Source organism: Oryctolagus cuniculus, chromosome 10, assembly GCF_051225735.1.
Source record: "Oryctolagus cuniculus isolate XC-2025 breed Fujian yellow rabbit chromosome 10, ASM5122573v1, whole genome shotgun sequence".
In the NCBI taxonomy this organism is placed as follows: Eukaryota; Metazoa; Chordata; class Mammalia; order Lagomorpha; family Leporidae; genus Oryctolagus; species Oryctolagus cuniculus.
This window is the reverse complement of record NC_142876.1, coordinates 100329192-100344658: the sequence shown is the minus strand read 5'-3', so window position 1 is coordinate 100344658 and position 15467 is coordinate 100329192. Positions and strand designations below refer to the sequence as shown.

The 15467-nt window shown below is 59.6% G+C and overlaps 2 protein-coding genes and 2 long non-coding RNA genes across 12 annotated transcripts in view; 2 read left to right on the top strand and 2 right to left on the bottom strand.

The window, feature by feature from the left end:
• The window catches only part of LOC103349227 (uncharacterized), a 30046-nt gene extending 25607 nt beyond the window's left edge, over positions 1–4439 (top strand). Inside the window, exon 3 of the long non-coding RNA XR_517445.5 lies at positions 4340–4439. This is a non-coding gene — a long non-coding RNA (uncharacterized LOC103349227). The remainder of the gene's footprint in view (positions 1–4339) is intronic.
• Positions 801–3555, bottom strand: TUSC2 (tumor suppressor 2, mitochondrial calcium regulator). 4 transcript variants are annotated; one of them, XM_089306213.1, is made up of 4 exons: positions 3279–3555; positions 2119–2239; positions 1913–1972; positions 801–1411 (listed from the first exon to the last, which is right to left on the bottom strand). In XM_089306213.1, the coding sequence occupies exons 1-4, from the start codon at positions 3428–3430 to the stop codon at positions 1325–1327; spliced, it is 420 nt and encodes a 139-aa protein (XP_089162339.1). In that variant the 5' UTR covers positions 3431–3555; the 3' UTR covers positions 801–1324. The 4 variants fall into 4 exon arrangements, with proteins under 4 accessions (XP_089162339.1, XP_089162340.1, XP_089162341.1 ...); XM_089306214.1 differs by having other exon boundaries at positions 2143–2239; XM_089306215.1 differs by lacking the exon at positions 3279–3555 and adding an exon at positions 3036–3120.
• On the bottom strand, positions 4261–15463 carry RASSF1 (Ras association domain family member 1). 6 transcript variants are annotated; one of them, XM_051851625.3, is made up of 6 exons: positions 15037–15463; positions 13411–13517; positions 7543–7647; positions 7104–7401; positions 5564–5679; positions 4261–5119 (listed from the first exon to the last, which is right to left on the bottom strand). In XM_051851625.3, exons 1-6 carry the CDS (start codon positions 15284–15286, stop codon positions 4973–4975), a joined length of 1023 nt encoding a protein of 340 aa, XP_051707585.3. In that variant the 5' UTR covers positions 15287–15463; the 3' UTR covers positions 4261–4972. The 6 variants fall into 6 exon arrangements, with proteins under 6 accessions (XP_051707585.3, XP_089162329.1, XP_051707588.3 ...); XM_089306203.1 differs by lacking the exon at positions 15037–15463 and adding an exon at positions 13998–14017; XM_051851628.3 differs by lacking the exon at positions 15037–15463 and adding an exon at positions 13849–13882.
• LOC149124363 (uncharacterized) lies at positions 5591–6028 on the top strand. Its single transcript, XR_016214804.1, has 2 exons — positions 5591–5704; positions 5868–6028. It is a non-coding gene; the product is annotated as an uncharacterized LOC149124363 (long non-coding RNA).
• Positions 15464–15467: the final 4 nt, after the last annotated feature.

Here is a 15467-nt window from a genome sequence, read left to right as displayed (position 1 = left end):
CAGTGGGGGATGACAGGGCCCTAGCCTGGCATCTGAGGTGGGGGAAGGTACTCTGTAGAACTGGAAACCCAGGTTTCCCAGGCCGGTCCTGCTCTGGACTTGGTAAGTTTAAGCCTCTAAAAGATGAGCAGGCACCCCCTCCCCCCAGACTCAAAAACCCATGTCCTTGAACTTGCCACCCCCTCAGGTGGGAGCTAGGCCTGGCAGAGAACCGGCCTCACAGGAGGCCGTGAGGACAGGCAGACGGTCTCAAGGCAGCAGGGTGCGGGTGAGAAGAGAGGTGGCAGAGAGCCCGCCGGGGGTTGGTGTGGTGAACAGAGCGTTGCTTTAACATAACTGAGTGGTGCGGTCCTTCCTGAGGCTGTGGGGGGAGAGGGCTGCAGGACCTGGAAGCAGGCCAGGGGTGCGCCAGCACCCATTGGGCGGCTGCTCCTGTCACGCTGGGCCTTTGAAGTCCAGGCCGGGTTCTCACGTGAAGTCAGCTGGCAATGCTGAGAGGACAGCTATTCCAGAACTAGCAGTCTCCCACCGTCCACCTTAGGGCAGGCAGGTGCTGCCAATCCTGAGAGGACAGGCCAGGTCTTCCGACTCCACAGGGAATACAGAGCGCCCAACAGCAGAGGGCCCCGCCCATCTTGAGGGAACCTGCAAGGAAGTCTGTGAGGACACAGCCACCTGCTGGCCACAGCTGGGATGGCCACAGGCAGGGCTCAGGTTTGCCTTGGGTCCTTGCTGGAGACAGGGGACCTCCCAGGTGGTAGATACCCGGTGTCCCCGCCCCTGAGGACGCCATTCTCATGTGCAGGATCTACAAATAACTTTATTGAACTTGAACAAATAACACAACAGTCTTCCAATGCTGGGCGCCACCCTCCCCAAGTCATTTCCCACACTCTGGAAGCACAGAGCTCACACAGTAAGGAATTAAAAAAAAAAGTCATCTTTCTAGAGAAACCAGACTCTGCCCCAACATCGTTCTGGACTAGACTATTTACAAACCTTCACATTTTAAGTATTTCTTTGCGCGTTTCCCCTCCTTTCTATCCAGTACTTAGTCTTGCTGATCGTGAAGAGGTCCAGGGCTTCGAGGGGGTGGTGGGTTACTCACAGCTCTTGTACCAGGGATCAGCCCTAGGGATTTGTCCCTTACCACAGAGTAGTAAACAGCCCCCTCCCACTTGGGGGTCGGGGGGCTGCTGCAAAGGCAGAGGGGATGAGAATAGGTGGGTTGGGCAACTCCCCACAGGCACAGGTGCAGCCCCTCCTCACCCTGGCCTGTGCGCTCTCAGCTGGGGGCGGGGGGAAGGATCAGTCTCCATTCTTATCAACAGCCTGCAAACTCTCCGTTCATCGAGGGTGGGAACAAGTGGCAGGTAGGCAGGAAGAATCGGGCTGGTGCTGCCCCCAGTCTCTGTCCAACACAGGAGGAATCGAGGTAGCAAACGGCTGAAATGCTCCGACTAGAGGGAAGGGAAGTGCGGGGAAGGAAGCTCCCACTTGTGTAGCCCCCACAGCCCGGGGGCTGGAGGAAGGCAGATCTTGCTTATAAAGTGCTGTAGCTTCTAACAGGGCTGGGCCCTGGGCAAGCTTGGAAGAAAGCAGGCCAGGCAAGGAACCAGGCACCAGGCTTTCCTGATCAGTGGACGCCCTGCCATGCTTCCTGCAGGAGTGGCTGGGGAGGGTGGGCTGCTAACTCCACAAGTAGCCTTTGCCAGCCACCACCCACCTGCTCCACATACAACCCGATTTCCCAGTCAACACTGCACAGCCCTGCTCACAGCTGAAGGTGCTGGGCCAACAGTTTATTCAGGGCTGTGGCCCCACCTGGGCTCCTCACTGGAAGCTGCACCTTGAGCCTGGGGTGTCTTGCTGGGGCAGGGGTACTTGCGTCTGCTACTCCCCAGGCTCACACCTCATAGAGGATCACGGGGAAGTCCACGTGGATGCGAGGGGGGTCCAGCTTCACGAGGCCCTGCCGAGGAAACAGGCTGGTGAGGGGCAGCTCCGGGCTCCGCTCCAGAGAGCGTTTCTGTTCCTCCCACCTCCTCCCCCAGGAGCCCCATCTGGGTCTACCTCCACACACCTGATGGAGCTCCATGGCCCTGCCCAGCCCCTCACCTGAGGAATCAGATTCTTATGTACCCGCCTCAGCTTGGCCCGCTTCTGTCCATTCTTGGTGACGATTGTCTCCTCATAGAACTCGTGAGCCAGGTCCCCATCCTCATCGTAGAACATGGAGCTGGAAGGAGAGTGGAGGGGGCCGGCGGTTTGGCCTGATGGTTAACCTGCTGCCTGCAGCGCCAGCATCCCGTATGGGTGCCAATTTGAGTCCTGGCTGCTGCACTTCTGATCCTACTCCCGGCTAATGTGCCTGGGAAAGCAGCAGGACATAGCCCGAGTGCTTGGGCCCCTGCACCCAGGTGGGAGACCGGAAAACACTCCTGGTTTCTGGCTTCAGACTGGCCCAGCTCCAGCCATTGTGGCCCTTGCCTTCACGCGTGACTTCTAGGTAGGTGAGGTGGTGGCCTGGGCGTGTTGGTGTCACTCCAGAAAAGACTACTGGCTCAGTGCCAAGGGCTGAGCCAGCAGATGCCTGGGCTAGGAAGGAGTAGAAACGGGGGAAGCCTGCTGCCTGTTCCACCGAGTGGCTGATGCTTCCCAACGGCCACTGGTGTGTCCATATCAGGGAGAATGGCCGTCTCCAGGAGCCAACTGGGGCCAGGCCCATCTGGTGTCCCTGTTTGGGCCCCTAAGGGAAGCGACAGGCCTAGGTCGGTGCTCTGTATCTGGAGAACGTAACCGGTGTCAATTTTTTCTTCCTCACCTTGACGCCCCAACACAAGTCCAGGCCTGCTTTCCCAGCCACTAACTACCCTTAGTAGTCCGTACCCACCCCTGCGGAAGGTACGCGGTCTAAACAGAAGGTCATTCTCCCTTGGAAGAACTGGGGGAGGGCGAGGCTAGGGGCTCTGAGCTTGCACGCTGAACTGGAAGGGATGAAAGGGAGAGGCCCTGAGGTCTCACAGAGGCCTTACTTCAGCTTTCCCGTGTGGACAGACCACGCAGAGCCAAGGCTCAAGCCTACGCTCCCCCAGGAAGAGCGGTCAGACCATTAGATTCTACTGGCCCGGCTTTCCCCACCCCTGGTTGGACGGGGGCCCGCAATTTGGGAGTTGTCCTGGTTTGGGTGTAGGGTGTTGTAGCGGAGGGCGTTCCCGCGTCGCAGAACGCCCGTCCCCCCCGGCCTGTCCCACCCCGGGTGGAACCCACGGCCTTACCCGCGGCGCGTGAATACGAAGGGCGGCACGGTTCGGCCTCGAGGCCGCACCAAAGCTTGCTCTGCACCCGCCGCTGCCACCTCCGGGCCGCCGCCCCCCGCCGCCGAGGCGAAGGGCCACAGCCCCCGAGCTTTGGAGCCGGTGGCGCCCATGTCAGGGCCGCCGGCGCATGGCGGACCCCGCGGCCGCTCAGCTCTCACAGTGCACTGGGAGCCACCATGCCCTGCCCCAGCCTCCGCTCGCAGGTGCCACCGCCGGCGCCGCCTTCCGCAGGCTCGGCTGTCTCCACGGAAACCTCACTTCCGTTTCCGCCGGCCACGCACGCTCCCTCTTCTGATTGGCTGCTGCGCCCATCCGTCCGTGGACTAGGGCCGCTGTCGGCTGGCTGGGGCTGGGCATCCCGGCATGCACTGCGAGACGCAGGTCCCAGCAGGCCGTGCTGTCTGCAGCAGGGGCTACTCCCTCCCAGGAAAGAGGCGGTGCTATGTGGCTCTGAAGACCCCCAGCGCCGCGCCCTGCGCTTAGATAGGAGAACCCGCTCAGACACGGAATCCCTTCCAGCTGCTCTAGGCGGGGCTGCAGGGTGCCTGGTTTTTGCCACCCCCACTGGCACAAAGGAAGAAACCGTCCAACACTGCTACACACTGAGGTCTAAAGAACTTGTGTTACTTCCCCAACCGCCAGCGTTCATTCTTTCGGAAAGCACTGTGCACCAGTGAGCTGGTCCACAGTAGCGGATCCGTACCTACTCGGATGCAGGGTTAGGCCAGTCTTCCTGCGCTTAGCATGCGTCCAGAAGCGATTTCCCTCAGCTCCAGGTGGAGCTGGTTTCAGCCCTCCTCCAACCAGGGGACCAAGTGAGGGCTGAGCACACACCCATGCTCACGAACCTTCATGGACTGGTCCCGTGTGACTTCTCAGAAGCTGCCCCGAGACAGTATATCCGCCGTGGCAGCTGCGGGCCCACAGTAAGACACCAAAATCGAGAGGATCCGCAAATCTTTATTCAGCCAATTCTCTCAGGCCGTGATGACGACTGTCCCCCACCCCATTCCCCACAGGAGGCATTCGGCTGAGGCCACCAAACATGACATACATTCACACACTCCATCGGAAATACCTGAAGGGGAGACCCCGGCTTTGACCTGCACACAGGTACGGTCCTGGCCCCGTGCCCACATTCACGCAGACCCTGCTCCAGGGCCAGCCTCCCGCGCGGAGGCACCGAGGCACTGTCACAGCACTGGGCGCCAGCACTCCCTGACCTCAGGTGTGGGAGGAGTCGGAAGGCCCCCCAGAAGGAACCGTGGACTCTTCCTGGATACCTGCTTTTTCTGAGCCCCCATAGATGAAGGCCCTCACCCCTGCAAACATGACCTTGTGTGGTCTGCAAGGTCCCCAAAAGTCTCATCTTTGAGACTCAAATTAAGGCAACTTCTGTTCCGCCCCTGCTACAAGCCTAGGGCAGCCCTGGCTCCCTCCAACCCAGTACAGGACGGGCTGAGGGCTGCAAAGCCAGGCCCCGCTAAACCCGCTGCTGGACACAGGGGGCCAGCCCCTCGGCTGTCGGCTCGGCTCCTTCTCCCCAGGGCAGGGCCTCCCCCCGCACTCACGCCTCAGGCCCCAGGGGCCCGGTCACACTCACACAGCACACGCTGGGCGCTGCCTACTCTCCTGCCATCCAGGGGTCACGGTCACCCCACGGGGCAGGCGTGCAGGGCCTCCTGGATCTTCTGCCGGCAGCGGGAGTACTTCTGCAGGATCCGGCGGAGGTGCTCCTCCTCCTCGCGCTGCAGGATGCGCAGGAAGTTGTGCAGCTCGGGCATGCTGAAGGCGTCCCACTGCAGAGGGCAGAGCACAGGCTCCAGCAGCTGCAGCCGCCCCAGGGAGGACCCGGACCCCGGGCCGCACCTGCTGGCATCAGGTGTTCCCCCTGGAGTCTCGTGCCCAAACAGCCTGCACGAGAAGCCCACCAGCTGTCAAACAGAAGCCAGACCTGACCAAACCGGCACCCAAGCAGGCTTTTCTCCATGGGCCCCAAACCTGGGAGCCATGAAGACTCCAGGCAAGCAGTCGTAACGCCTGAGGGATGGGTGGGGGGTGGGGGCTTCCTAGCTCCATCGGGTTTTCCACAGCACCAGGACAGCTCTTCCTGGCTCCTTGGGCTTGCCCTAGACCTTGGCCTGACAGGCCTGGAAGCCCTTCCTTTCGTTGCCCTGGGGAGGCTGTACAGGGCTTGTCTCTGTTCATTAAAAGCAGGAAACTGAGCAGGACTGGGTACTCACGTTCACCTCCCCGGAGTCATTTTCCTTCAGGATGAAGCTCAAGTCCTTCTCATTCGGTCCTGCCAGGAGCCGAAGCTGCAGGGGCTGTTCGTCATCCGCCAGCTTCCGGAAGTAGACTGCAGCCCAGGCCGGGGGAAAGAGGTGTGAGATCAGAGGTCCTGCTGCCTCCACTCCCGCAGGCACAGGGGCAGGCACAGCCTAGAGGTCTTTAAAAAGCTCATGAAAAGACTGCTTCATTGGGACTGGTGCTGGGGCATCCCACATGGGTGCCGGTTCAAGTCCAGCTGCTCCACTTCCAATCCAGCTCTCTGCTGTGGCCTGGGAAAGCAGAAGAGAAACTCCCGGCTTCGGTTCGGCACAGATCTGGCCAATTGGGGAGTGAACCAGTGGATGAAGACTCTCTCTGCCTCTCCTTCTCTTTGTGTAACTTTCCAATAAATCTTTAAATCAAATCAAATAAAAAAAGTGGTTTTTTTTTTTTTTTTTTTTTTTTACAACAAAGTCTTCCAGCCGCTGGCTTACTCCCCAGATGGCCGCAACAGCCGGAGCTATGCCAAACCGAAGCCATGAGCTGCTTCCAGGTCTCCCACACGGATGCAGGGGCCTGAGGACTTGGGCCACCTTCTGTTGCTTTCCCAGGCCATAGCAGAGAGCTGGATCAGAAGCGGAGCAGGCCAGGGCGTTAACCCACTGCGCCAGCCCTGAGTTACCTTTTGAAAATACACAATGTGGGGGCCGGTGCTGTGGCGTAGCAGGTAAAGCTGCTGCCTGCAGTGCTGGCATCCCATATGGGCACCAGTTCAAGTCCCAGCTGCTCCCTTCCACTCCAGCTCTCTGCTGTGGCCTGGGAAAGCAGTGGAAGATGGCCCAAGTCCTTGGGCCCCGGCACCCATGTGGGAGACCTGGAAGAAGTTCCTGGCTTCAGATTGGCCACAACAGCTGGCCAACTGGGGTGTGAACTCTTCACTCTGCCTCTCAAATAATCAATTTAAAAAAAAAAATACATAGAGTGGTGCCTCAAGAAGCCCTCTTTTAGGGCCGGCGCCACAGCTCACTAGGCTAATCCTCCGCCTGCGGCGCCGGCACACCGGGTTCTAGTCCCGGTCAGGGTGCCGGATTCTGTCCCAGTTGCCCCTCTTCCAGGCCTGCTCTCTGCTCTGGCCAGGGAGTGCAATGGAGGATGACCCAAGTGCTTGGGCCCTGCACCCGCATGGGAGACCAGGAGAAGCACCTGGCTCCTGCCATCGGATCAGTGTGGTGCGCCAGCCGCAGCGGCCATTGGAGGGTGAACCAACAGCAAAGGAAGACCTTTCTATCATCCACTCTGTAAAAAAAAAAAAAAAAAAAAAAGCCCTCTTTTAAGCCTAGAGGGATTCGTTTTCCACTGTTTCTAATCACTAATGCCTCGATAAATTCGCTTTTTCTAAACTATACCTGGACTTCAAATCTCTTGTGTACCAACATAAGCCAAGCTTCTAATTCCCTTTTCCACAGACCTCCTGAAGCATCCTCACGGGGTGTGTGTCGGGGGGAAACACACCTTGGCCATGACGCTCGGCTCGCTCAAAGAGGGCGAACTTGCGGGGGTCGTCCACCACCAGGAACTTGCGGAGCAGGGCCTCGATGACCTCCCGGGCCCGGGTGTGAGACAGCACGTGTAGGTGCTTGACGGCGTCCTTGGGCAGGTAGAAGGAGGTGCGGCGCTTCACGGCTGTGCCCCGTGCTGGGCCCCGGCGAGCATCCTGCAAGGACGGGGGCTTCTTGCTGGAGGGCACGGACACGGGCCGGGCCAGTTTCAGCTGGACCTTGATGAAGCCGGTGTAGGAGCCGTCCTTGTTCTAGAGAGAAACAAACTCAACCATGACCTAGCTGCCGGGAGACACGGAACACCCTAGGGCTAGGCTGGGTGTTGCCAAAGTGGCTGTCTGAGCCTACCACGGCTGCCCCTCCGCAGACCCCCGCCAGAGCACTGCACTCACCAGGCTCATGAAGAGGTTGCTGTTGATCTGGCCGTTGTACTCCTTGATCTTCTGCTCAACCTCAGCCTGAGAAAGATCAGGCTTCTCCCACTCCACGTGCTCGTCCTAAACAAACAGGCCAGGGGCAGGTGTTTGGTCTAGGGGCTAACATGCCAACTGCCCCCACCCGAGTGCCTGGATGCAAATCCAGGCTCTGTTCCCGATTTCAGATTCTTGCTAATGCAGACTCTGGGAGGCCGCAAGTGATGGCTCAAATACTTGGCTCCCTGACACCCATGTGGGAGACCTGCTTTGAGTTCTTGTCTCCTGACTTCAGCCTGGTCCATAGAGTGGGGAGTGAAATCAACAGATGAGGGATCTCTGTTTCTTAAATAAAAGTCAAACGGGCTGGTGCTGCGGCGTAGTGGGTAAAGCTGCCACCTGCAGTGCCGGCATCCCATATGGGTGCCAGTTCGAGTCTCGGCTGCCCCACTTCCAATCCAGCTCTCTGCTATGGCCTGGGAAGGCGGTGAAGATGGCCCAGGTCCTTGGGCCCCTGTACCCATGTGGGGAGACCCATAAGAGGCTCCCGGCTCCGGACTGGCGCGGCTCCAGCCACTGTGGCCAGCTGGGGAATGAACCAGCGGACGGAAGAGCTCGCTCTCTGTGCCTCTCCTTCTCTGACTTTCAAATAAATCACTCCTACAAAAAAAAAAAAAAAGTCAAAAAGATGAGCACCATGGACACAGGACCCTTGAATACATGGCTTCTCTGAAAAATGCTCTTGGAAATTGACTTCCTGATGTACACAGATGCCCAGAATCAGCCATCCTGGCTGGCGCAGTGGCAAAGTAGGTTAAGCCTCCACCTGCAGCACCAGCATCCATATGGGTGCAGGTTTGAGTCCTGGCTGCTCCACTTTAAATCCTGAACTTGTCACTGTTTTTTTTTGACAGGCAGAGTGGACAGTTGGTTCACCCTCCAGTGGCTGCCGCAGCCGGCTCACCACGCTGATCCGAAGGCAGGAGCCAGGTGCTTCTCCTGGTTTCCCATGGGGTGCAGGGCCCAAGCACTTGGGCCGTCCTCCACTGCACTCCCTGGCCACGGCAGAGAGCAGGCCTGGAAGAGGGGCAACTGGGACAGAATCCGGCACCCTGACCGGGACTAGAACCCGGTGTGCCGGCACTGCCATGGCGCCGGCCACTCGTCACTGTTGAAAAAAAAAAAAAAACTTTTAAAGATTTTATTTCATAGGCAGAGTTAGAGAGGTAGAGACAGACAGAAAGGTCTTCCATCCAACCAGTTCACTCCCCAGATAGCCGAAATGGCCAGAGCTGTGCTGCTCCAAAGCCAGGAACCAGGAGCTTCTTGCAGGTCTGCCACACAGTGCAGGGGCCCAAGCACTTGGGCCATCTTCTACTGCTTTCCCAGGCCACAGCACAGAGCTGGATCGGAAGGGGAGCAGCTGGGATTTAAACCAGCGCCCATATGGGATGTGGGCACTGCGGGCTGGGGTTTTAACCCGCTGTGCTACAGTGGTCACTGCTCCTGATTCTGGACACTGTGAGTGAAGCCAGCAAAGGCGGAATCATGCGGCTGCTCTCCAGCACGCAACAGAGCTCCAGGGAAACCACAGAATCAGGGGCAGCTGAGGCCAGAGGCCAAGACGACGGAGGATTCCGAGGAGGGACGCCTGCCTCAACTGCATGGCCTACCCCAGGACTCTGGCTGGCTTGGCGTCAGGATGTTTTTGGAGATGGCAGCCCTTTTTTCCACTTTGCCCCAGCCAAGGGCCAGGACCCACTGTGACACAGGATGTGAGGGAACTGGTACGGTTCAGCGGCTCCACCACCAGCTGGCAGGACAGTTAGCGTCATCTCGCCATCAACACCGCTGCGGGGAGCTGGGGCCAGAGCTCGCATCTCACAGTGCTGCACGAAGGCTGCGGCAGGCCAGGCTCCGCGCTGCCCGATACACAGGCCAGTGTCTGAAGAGAGCCTGCCCCACAAATGCCAAGCAGGTGGGTTCTGTGCCTCCCCTGTTGTCTGAAGCTTAGCCCAAAGAACGCAGCCGCACTACGCACTGCCCTCCTCCCCTGCAGGGACGGGACTCCCATCAGAAGGGTGGAGCACCAACTCTCTCCTACCCAACTCCCTCGCTCCGCTGCTTCAGCTTTCCTTCCTGTTGACGTCACACTCGTCCCAGTCGGAACGGGAGTGTCACACACAGCTGAGATCACCACAGACCAATGCCGTGTCCCATGGGAACTGCCATCAGGTCTCTTCTAGAATGACTGTGTGCTCACTTAAGCACAGGGACAGCCAGGGTTTGACCTTTTGGAAAACTGGAGATCTGTAAGCTACTTTAACTAGCAGAGAAAAACTCGGGCCAGAGCTGTGCTGTGGTGGGTGAGGCTGCTGCCTGCAGTGCCAGCAAACCATATGGGCGCTGGTTTGTGTCCTGGCTTCTCCACTTCTGGTCCAGCTCCTGGCTAATGTGCCTGGGAAAGCAGCAGATGGCCCAGGTCCTTGGGCCCCTGCACTCCTGTGGGAGACCCAGAAGAAGCTCCTGGCTTTGGATCAGCCCAGCTCCGGCCGTTGCAGCCATCTGGGGAGTGAACCAGCAGACAGAAGACTTCTCTCTGCCTCTTCTATGTTAAACTCTTTCAAATAAATAAATAAAAAAACTGTCAAAAGGCTGAACCCCGCCACCTCTTGACTCTGCCTTTCAAGTAAATAAAATATTAAAACAAAAATAGAAACACTCTTCTAAAGCTGCTGGCCGGAAGAGGGTTCCAGCGGCGTTCCCGAGGGGTGAGAGCAGGGCCTGGGACTTGCCTTCCACACCACGGTGACGTGCACTGACCTATGGACTTCTTTTACACAGGAGCTGCGGCTCATTCTCCTTTTCCAGTCGGTAGTGTCTTGTGGTTCTCCCACCTTTCCACAATGGAAAATGGTTCAGGTCCCGGCTGCTCCACTTTCCATCCAGCTCCCTGCTAACTGCCCAGAAAAGCAGAGCAAGACGGCCCAAGTCCTTGTGCCCTGCACTCAACCTGGAAGCCCCCAGTGGAATTTCGGGCTCCTGTCTTCGGCCTGCCCCAGGCCCCCCATTGCGGCCACAGGGGGAGTGAACCAGCAGATGGAAGTTCACTCTCTCCTCTTGCTGCAATTTTGCCTTTTTTTTTTTTTTTTTTTGCCATTTACTGTATGATTTATGTTTTCATTTTTTAAAAGACTTATTTATTTCAAAGTCAGAGTTACACAGAGAGAGGAGAAGGAGAGAGAGAGGGAGGGAGGGAGGGAGGGAGGGGTCTTCATCCGCTGGTTCACTCCCCAGTTGGCTGCAACGGCCGGATCTGCGCCGATCTGAAGCCAGGAGCCTGGAGCTTCCTCATGGTCCTACCATGCAGGTACAGGGGCCCAAGGACTTGGGCCATCTTCTACTGCTTTCCCAGGCCATAGCAGAGAGCTGGATAGGAAGTGGAGTAGCCAGGACTCAAACTGGCACCAATATGGGATGCTGACAACACAGGTGGCCACAGCACCAGCCCCTGCAATTCTGCCTGTTGAATAAATCAATTTTTTTCCTAAAACTAAATTTTAAGAATTATTTTATTCATTTGAAATGTACAGTTAGAGATAGAGACAGAAGGAAAGACAGAGGGAGGGCTTCCATCTGCTGGTTACCTCCCCAAATCCTGGGCTGGACAAGGCCAAAGGCAGGGGCCAGCAGCTTCCTCCAGGTCTCCTACATGGGTGCAAGGACTTGGGCCATTCCCTACTGCTTTCCTAGGTGCATTAGCAGGGAGCTGCATTGGAAGTGGAGCAGCTGGGACTCGAACTGGCACCCATATGGGATGCTGTTGCTGCAGGTGGCAGCTTAACCCATTATGCCACAACTTGGGCCCCAAATAAACCTTTATGGTCTGGGAAGGCAGTAGAAGATGGCCCAAGTCCTTGGGCTCCTGCACTCGCGTGGGAGACCCGGAAGAAGCTCCTGGCTTTGGATCGGCGCAGTTCCGGCCATTGCAGCCAATTGGGGAGTGAATTATCGGATGGAAGACCTCTGTCTTGCTCTCTCTGCCTCTCCTCTCTCTGTGTAACTCTTTCAAATAAATAAATAAATAAACTTTTAAACAAAGAAACAAAAAGAAACGTAATAAAACCTTGCACCTAAGCTCTGGGTTGAGATTCAGGGTACGGAGAGCATCACTTATTTGCTAAGAAACTTTGAAAAACTTCACCTAAAGCATCACTCCCAATGCCACTTTCTTGACTCCAATAAGCGATTTCCACCCCTTTGCTCCAAGGGACACTGAGCGCCACTGCCCCCACGGCTCTTTCCTGGTGCCCTGGCCCGGCTGCTCCCTGGAGGAATTCTGGAGATCTGAACCTGGTGGTTCCACCCGTGACACCCAGCACTGCGGTCTCCGATAATGAGGTCTCCCACGAGCCTACCAAAGATTCGGCTGCCCCGGTACCCCGCGCCTCACAGCTTTAATCACTCTTTTCACCTCTCTTGGGGCATTTTTCCAACCTGAACAGCCTCCCCTTCCCACCTCTTGGGAGAAACGCGCTCCTAAAAGCTTCTACAAGGCTTCCTTCACACCCACTCCACGTCCCTCCCTCCAGGTTCAGCCGGGGGAGGAGGAGACTAGGAGTCCTCCGCATTCTGGCAGCTGGTGACGGGCCAGGGCCGGGGGGCCTCAGCTAGCTCCATCCAGAAGAGCCGCCGGGAGAGGCCGGACTTCCCTTCGGCGCCTCCACCCCACCCCCCACCCCCCTTCTCAATTCCCGGCGAGGACTCCTCCCCTCCCACTTCCTCCTCCAGTTCCCCCGGGGAGGGAACGGGCGCGCGCAAACGCGGAATCCAGGTGCCTGTCTACACTGCACAGTCGGCTTGAGTCAGAGGTGGGGAATGCCGCTCTCCGCTCTGCCCCAAGCCACACAGCTGCTCCTCCCGGTTCTACCGGTCAGCGACGCAGCGAGCGCGCCTCGCACCCGGCACCGAGGCGCCGGAACCCACTTCTGACCCTAAGCCGAGAGCCCGACACACGGTGCCGCGCCACGCCGACGGGAAGCCGGGGTTGCCCACCCGCTCCCGCGGCGGCGGGTCGCCGGGGAGGGCGGCGTCCCAGGGGGTCAGCACCCGCGGCCCCCACCTGGTCCCGGCGCGGCCTGCGCGCCAGCGAGGTGCGCGCCGTGAAGTACTGCTCGAGCTCCGAGTCCGAGTCCTCTTGGCTGCAGTAGCCACTGCTTGTCGTGCTGCTCCAGGTCATCTCGAACGACGGGGTCTCCGCCTCGCCCATGGCCGCGCCAGCCCGGTGCCCCCGTCCCGCGCGTCCGTCCCCTCCAACCTCCGCCCGCGGCGCGTGCGTGCGTGTACGCGTGGGTCGGTGTGCGCTTGCGCCGTCCCCCGCGCCAGCTGCAACCGTTAAGACTGAAACGTAGACAGCTGGGCCCCAGCTCTTGTCTCATTGGGGGAGCAACGTGGAGGGGCGGCAACCGCTCGGGCGTCTCCGCCTAGAATGACCTCACCGCCCAGGCAGCTCCACTCAGCCCGGCCTCGGAGGCCCCACCTCCCACGGGAGCGCGTCCGCGTGTGTGCGCATGTGCACCAACGTCGCCTCGGGCCCGGAAGCGGGTGTGGGATGGTGTGCGGAGTGCGCGTGCGCTGAGCCTGGCGCGCCTCGGCGGCCGTGGGATGACTGCCCGCGGGGCCGCGCCGAGACCGGACCCCCGGGCCCCCCTCCAGGCCCACGCGCAGTTAGCCACTCTCTGGTGCCGGGCACTCGGCCATTAGAACGCTCGCGCTGGCCCTGGGGCTTCCTTGCCCGTCTGTGCTTCCCGCCATCCCGCCCCTTGCTCCCCTCGACCCCGCGCTCACCACGTTGGTGTCCCGCTCCAGCGCGGGTTCCCAGCCCAGGTCCCGGGGCCCGCAGCAGTCCAGGCACACGAGCGCGCGGCAGCGGTAGTGGCATGTGAACTTGCAGTCTGCGGGAGAGGGCCGGCGGTGAGGCTCCCGCCGTGGCTCCGGTACTGCAGAGGAGCCCGGGGCTGCGGGCCGTGGCCCGCCAGGCTCTGTGTACCCGGCCTCGCTACAGCCTCTAGGGTGGATCCCGTGCGTCTGAAAAGCTCCGGGCGGTTAGGGATGCAGGCCTGCTCAACGGCTGGGTCTGTAACGTCTAGCGCGGAGTCCCTCCTCCCACCACGCTCGCACTTCGAAGGAAAAACCTTTAACCCACGTCCCGTCTAGTACCAGCTGTCTCCTCGGACCGCAACACCCGTCCACACTAGCGTCTGGCCTTCCCCTCCCTTCTCTTACCCCTCCGGCCAGTCTTCCACTTCCCTGCAGCTCCCCTGCCGGTCTACGGTCGCCTGCCCCAGATCCAAGGTTCAGTCAGCACCAACCTCCCCCTGTGAGCCAGGACCTTCACAGACATCTCAGACACACACGGCCAATGTTTAACTCACTTGCCTCCTGGGTCTCCTACCTTTGCCAGGGTTCTTCAGTAAAAATAGCCACTGTTCCCCCAGCTGTTTCAGGCAAAACCCCGAATTCACCTATGGTCCCTCCCTTCTCTCTCCACACACAAACTATCCTGTTTCTCATCACGGTTGTCACTTGATTTCGCCTCCAGAGCAATGAAATATCCTCTCCCTTGTCCCCCACCCCCACCCAGAGCCTGCACTGAATTCCTGACAGGCACCTGTGCCCGGTGCGAGGCTCTCCACCTGCACACAGGCCTGAGCCCTGCCCCCACCCCCCAAGTTCCTAAATAGGCCTCAGCAGTGATTGTCAATCCAGGCTGCACATTGAATAACCTGGAGGCTTTTTAAAAGAAATTACTGATGCCTGGGCCGCTTCCAGCAGCTGAAGCAGGATCCAGCACAGGGGGTTGCAAAGCTGTAGAAGCTCCCTAGGCCATTTTAACTGGCACACTGCCGGTGAGAAAGCAACCCCTACGTGAGGCCTGCGCAGGTGTAACGGGTTCCATGTTCACCTGGCTCACGGCCTGAAACAGGTGTTTGCTACAGACTGACTCAGGTCCCCCTGCTTGCGGCGGGGAGGGGGCTGCCCAAGTTCCCAACATTCTCCATCCCCTGTCCATTGCCTGGCACAGTTTCCTTTCACACCAGGGTTCTGGAGGGGGACCCGGCAAGTGAATCCCTGGGAAGAGACAGTCTGGGAGTGCGGGTTAGAGGACAGTAGGCACAGAGCCTTTCTCAAGAAGGGCCAGGGGCCTTAAAAGACAAGAAGCTTCCAGTCAGCATCCGTTACTCATGGACAGAGGTGGCTGCTCCCCTGTGCCCCAGCCGCGCGCGGGTGGACTGCCAAAAGGGGTAAACCAGCTCCTCTCCCCACCCCGCACTCTCTTTGGTGATGAGCAAAGGTAACGGACCCGGTCCGCGGGACCGTCCCCGCCAACCACCTCCACCGAGCCTGGACTCGCAAGCAGCTGCCCCTCGGGTACCCATTCTGCTCTCGCTGGTGTGCGGGGCCGCTACTCACGCGCGCACTGCAGGCCCTTGCGCACGACGCCCCAGATGAAGTCGCCGCAGAGGTCGCACCACGTGTGCGTGGCTGGGCCCGCGGGCTGGAAGCGGTGGCCGCGGCCGGGGACCAGCTGCCTAGCGGGGTTGCGCGCGGTGCCAGGCGCGATGCGCAGCGCATTGGCACGCTCCAGCCGGGTGCGGCCCGGGCCGGCCCGGCCGGCGGGTGCCAGCTCCCGCAGCTCAATGAGTTCAGGTTCCGCCGACATGGCCCAGTTGGGCCGGGGCTTCGGCCGGCTCTGGGCGCTAGCGATCTCGAGGCGGGCGGGGCTACAGGGCGGGCCGGGACTTCGGCGCCGCCCCTAGGATCCAGGCTGGGCGGCGGGAAAAAGTCGAGCAGAGCGGCGCAAGCGGCGCAATGGAAACCTGGGCTCGGGGACCGTACTGGCC

Excerpts from the sequence above, each read along its gene's own strand:
- RASSF1 (XM_051851625.3), bottom strand. The coding sequence starts at position 15,286 with ATGTCGGCGGAACCTGAACTCATTGAGCTGCGGGAGCTGGCACCCGCC. Across the intron at positions 7,648-13,410 it reads TGGAGCGGGACACCAACGTG|GACGAGCACGTGGAGTGGGA; the intron begins GTGAGCGCGGGG and ends CTGTTTGTTTAG. Across the intron at positions 5,120-5,563 it reads ATGACTCCGGGGAGGTGAAC|TGGGACGCCTTCAGCATGCC; the intron begins GTGAGTACCCAG and ends TGCCCTCTGCAG.
- TUSC2 (XM_089306213.1), bottom strand. The coding sequence starts at position 3,430 with ATGGGCGCCACCGGCTCCAAAGCTCGGGGGCTGTGGCCCTTCGCCTCG. Across the intron at positions 2,240-3,278 it reads TTCGTATTCACGCGCCGCGG|CTCCATGTTCTACGATGAGG; the intron begins GTAAGGCCGTGG and ends CTCTCCTTCCAG. Across the intron at positions 1,412-1,912 it reads TCCCCGTGATCCTCTATGAG|AGACTGGGGGCAGCACCAGC; the intron begins GTGTGAGCCTGG and ends TGTGTTGGACAG.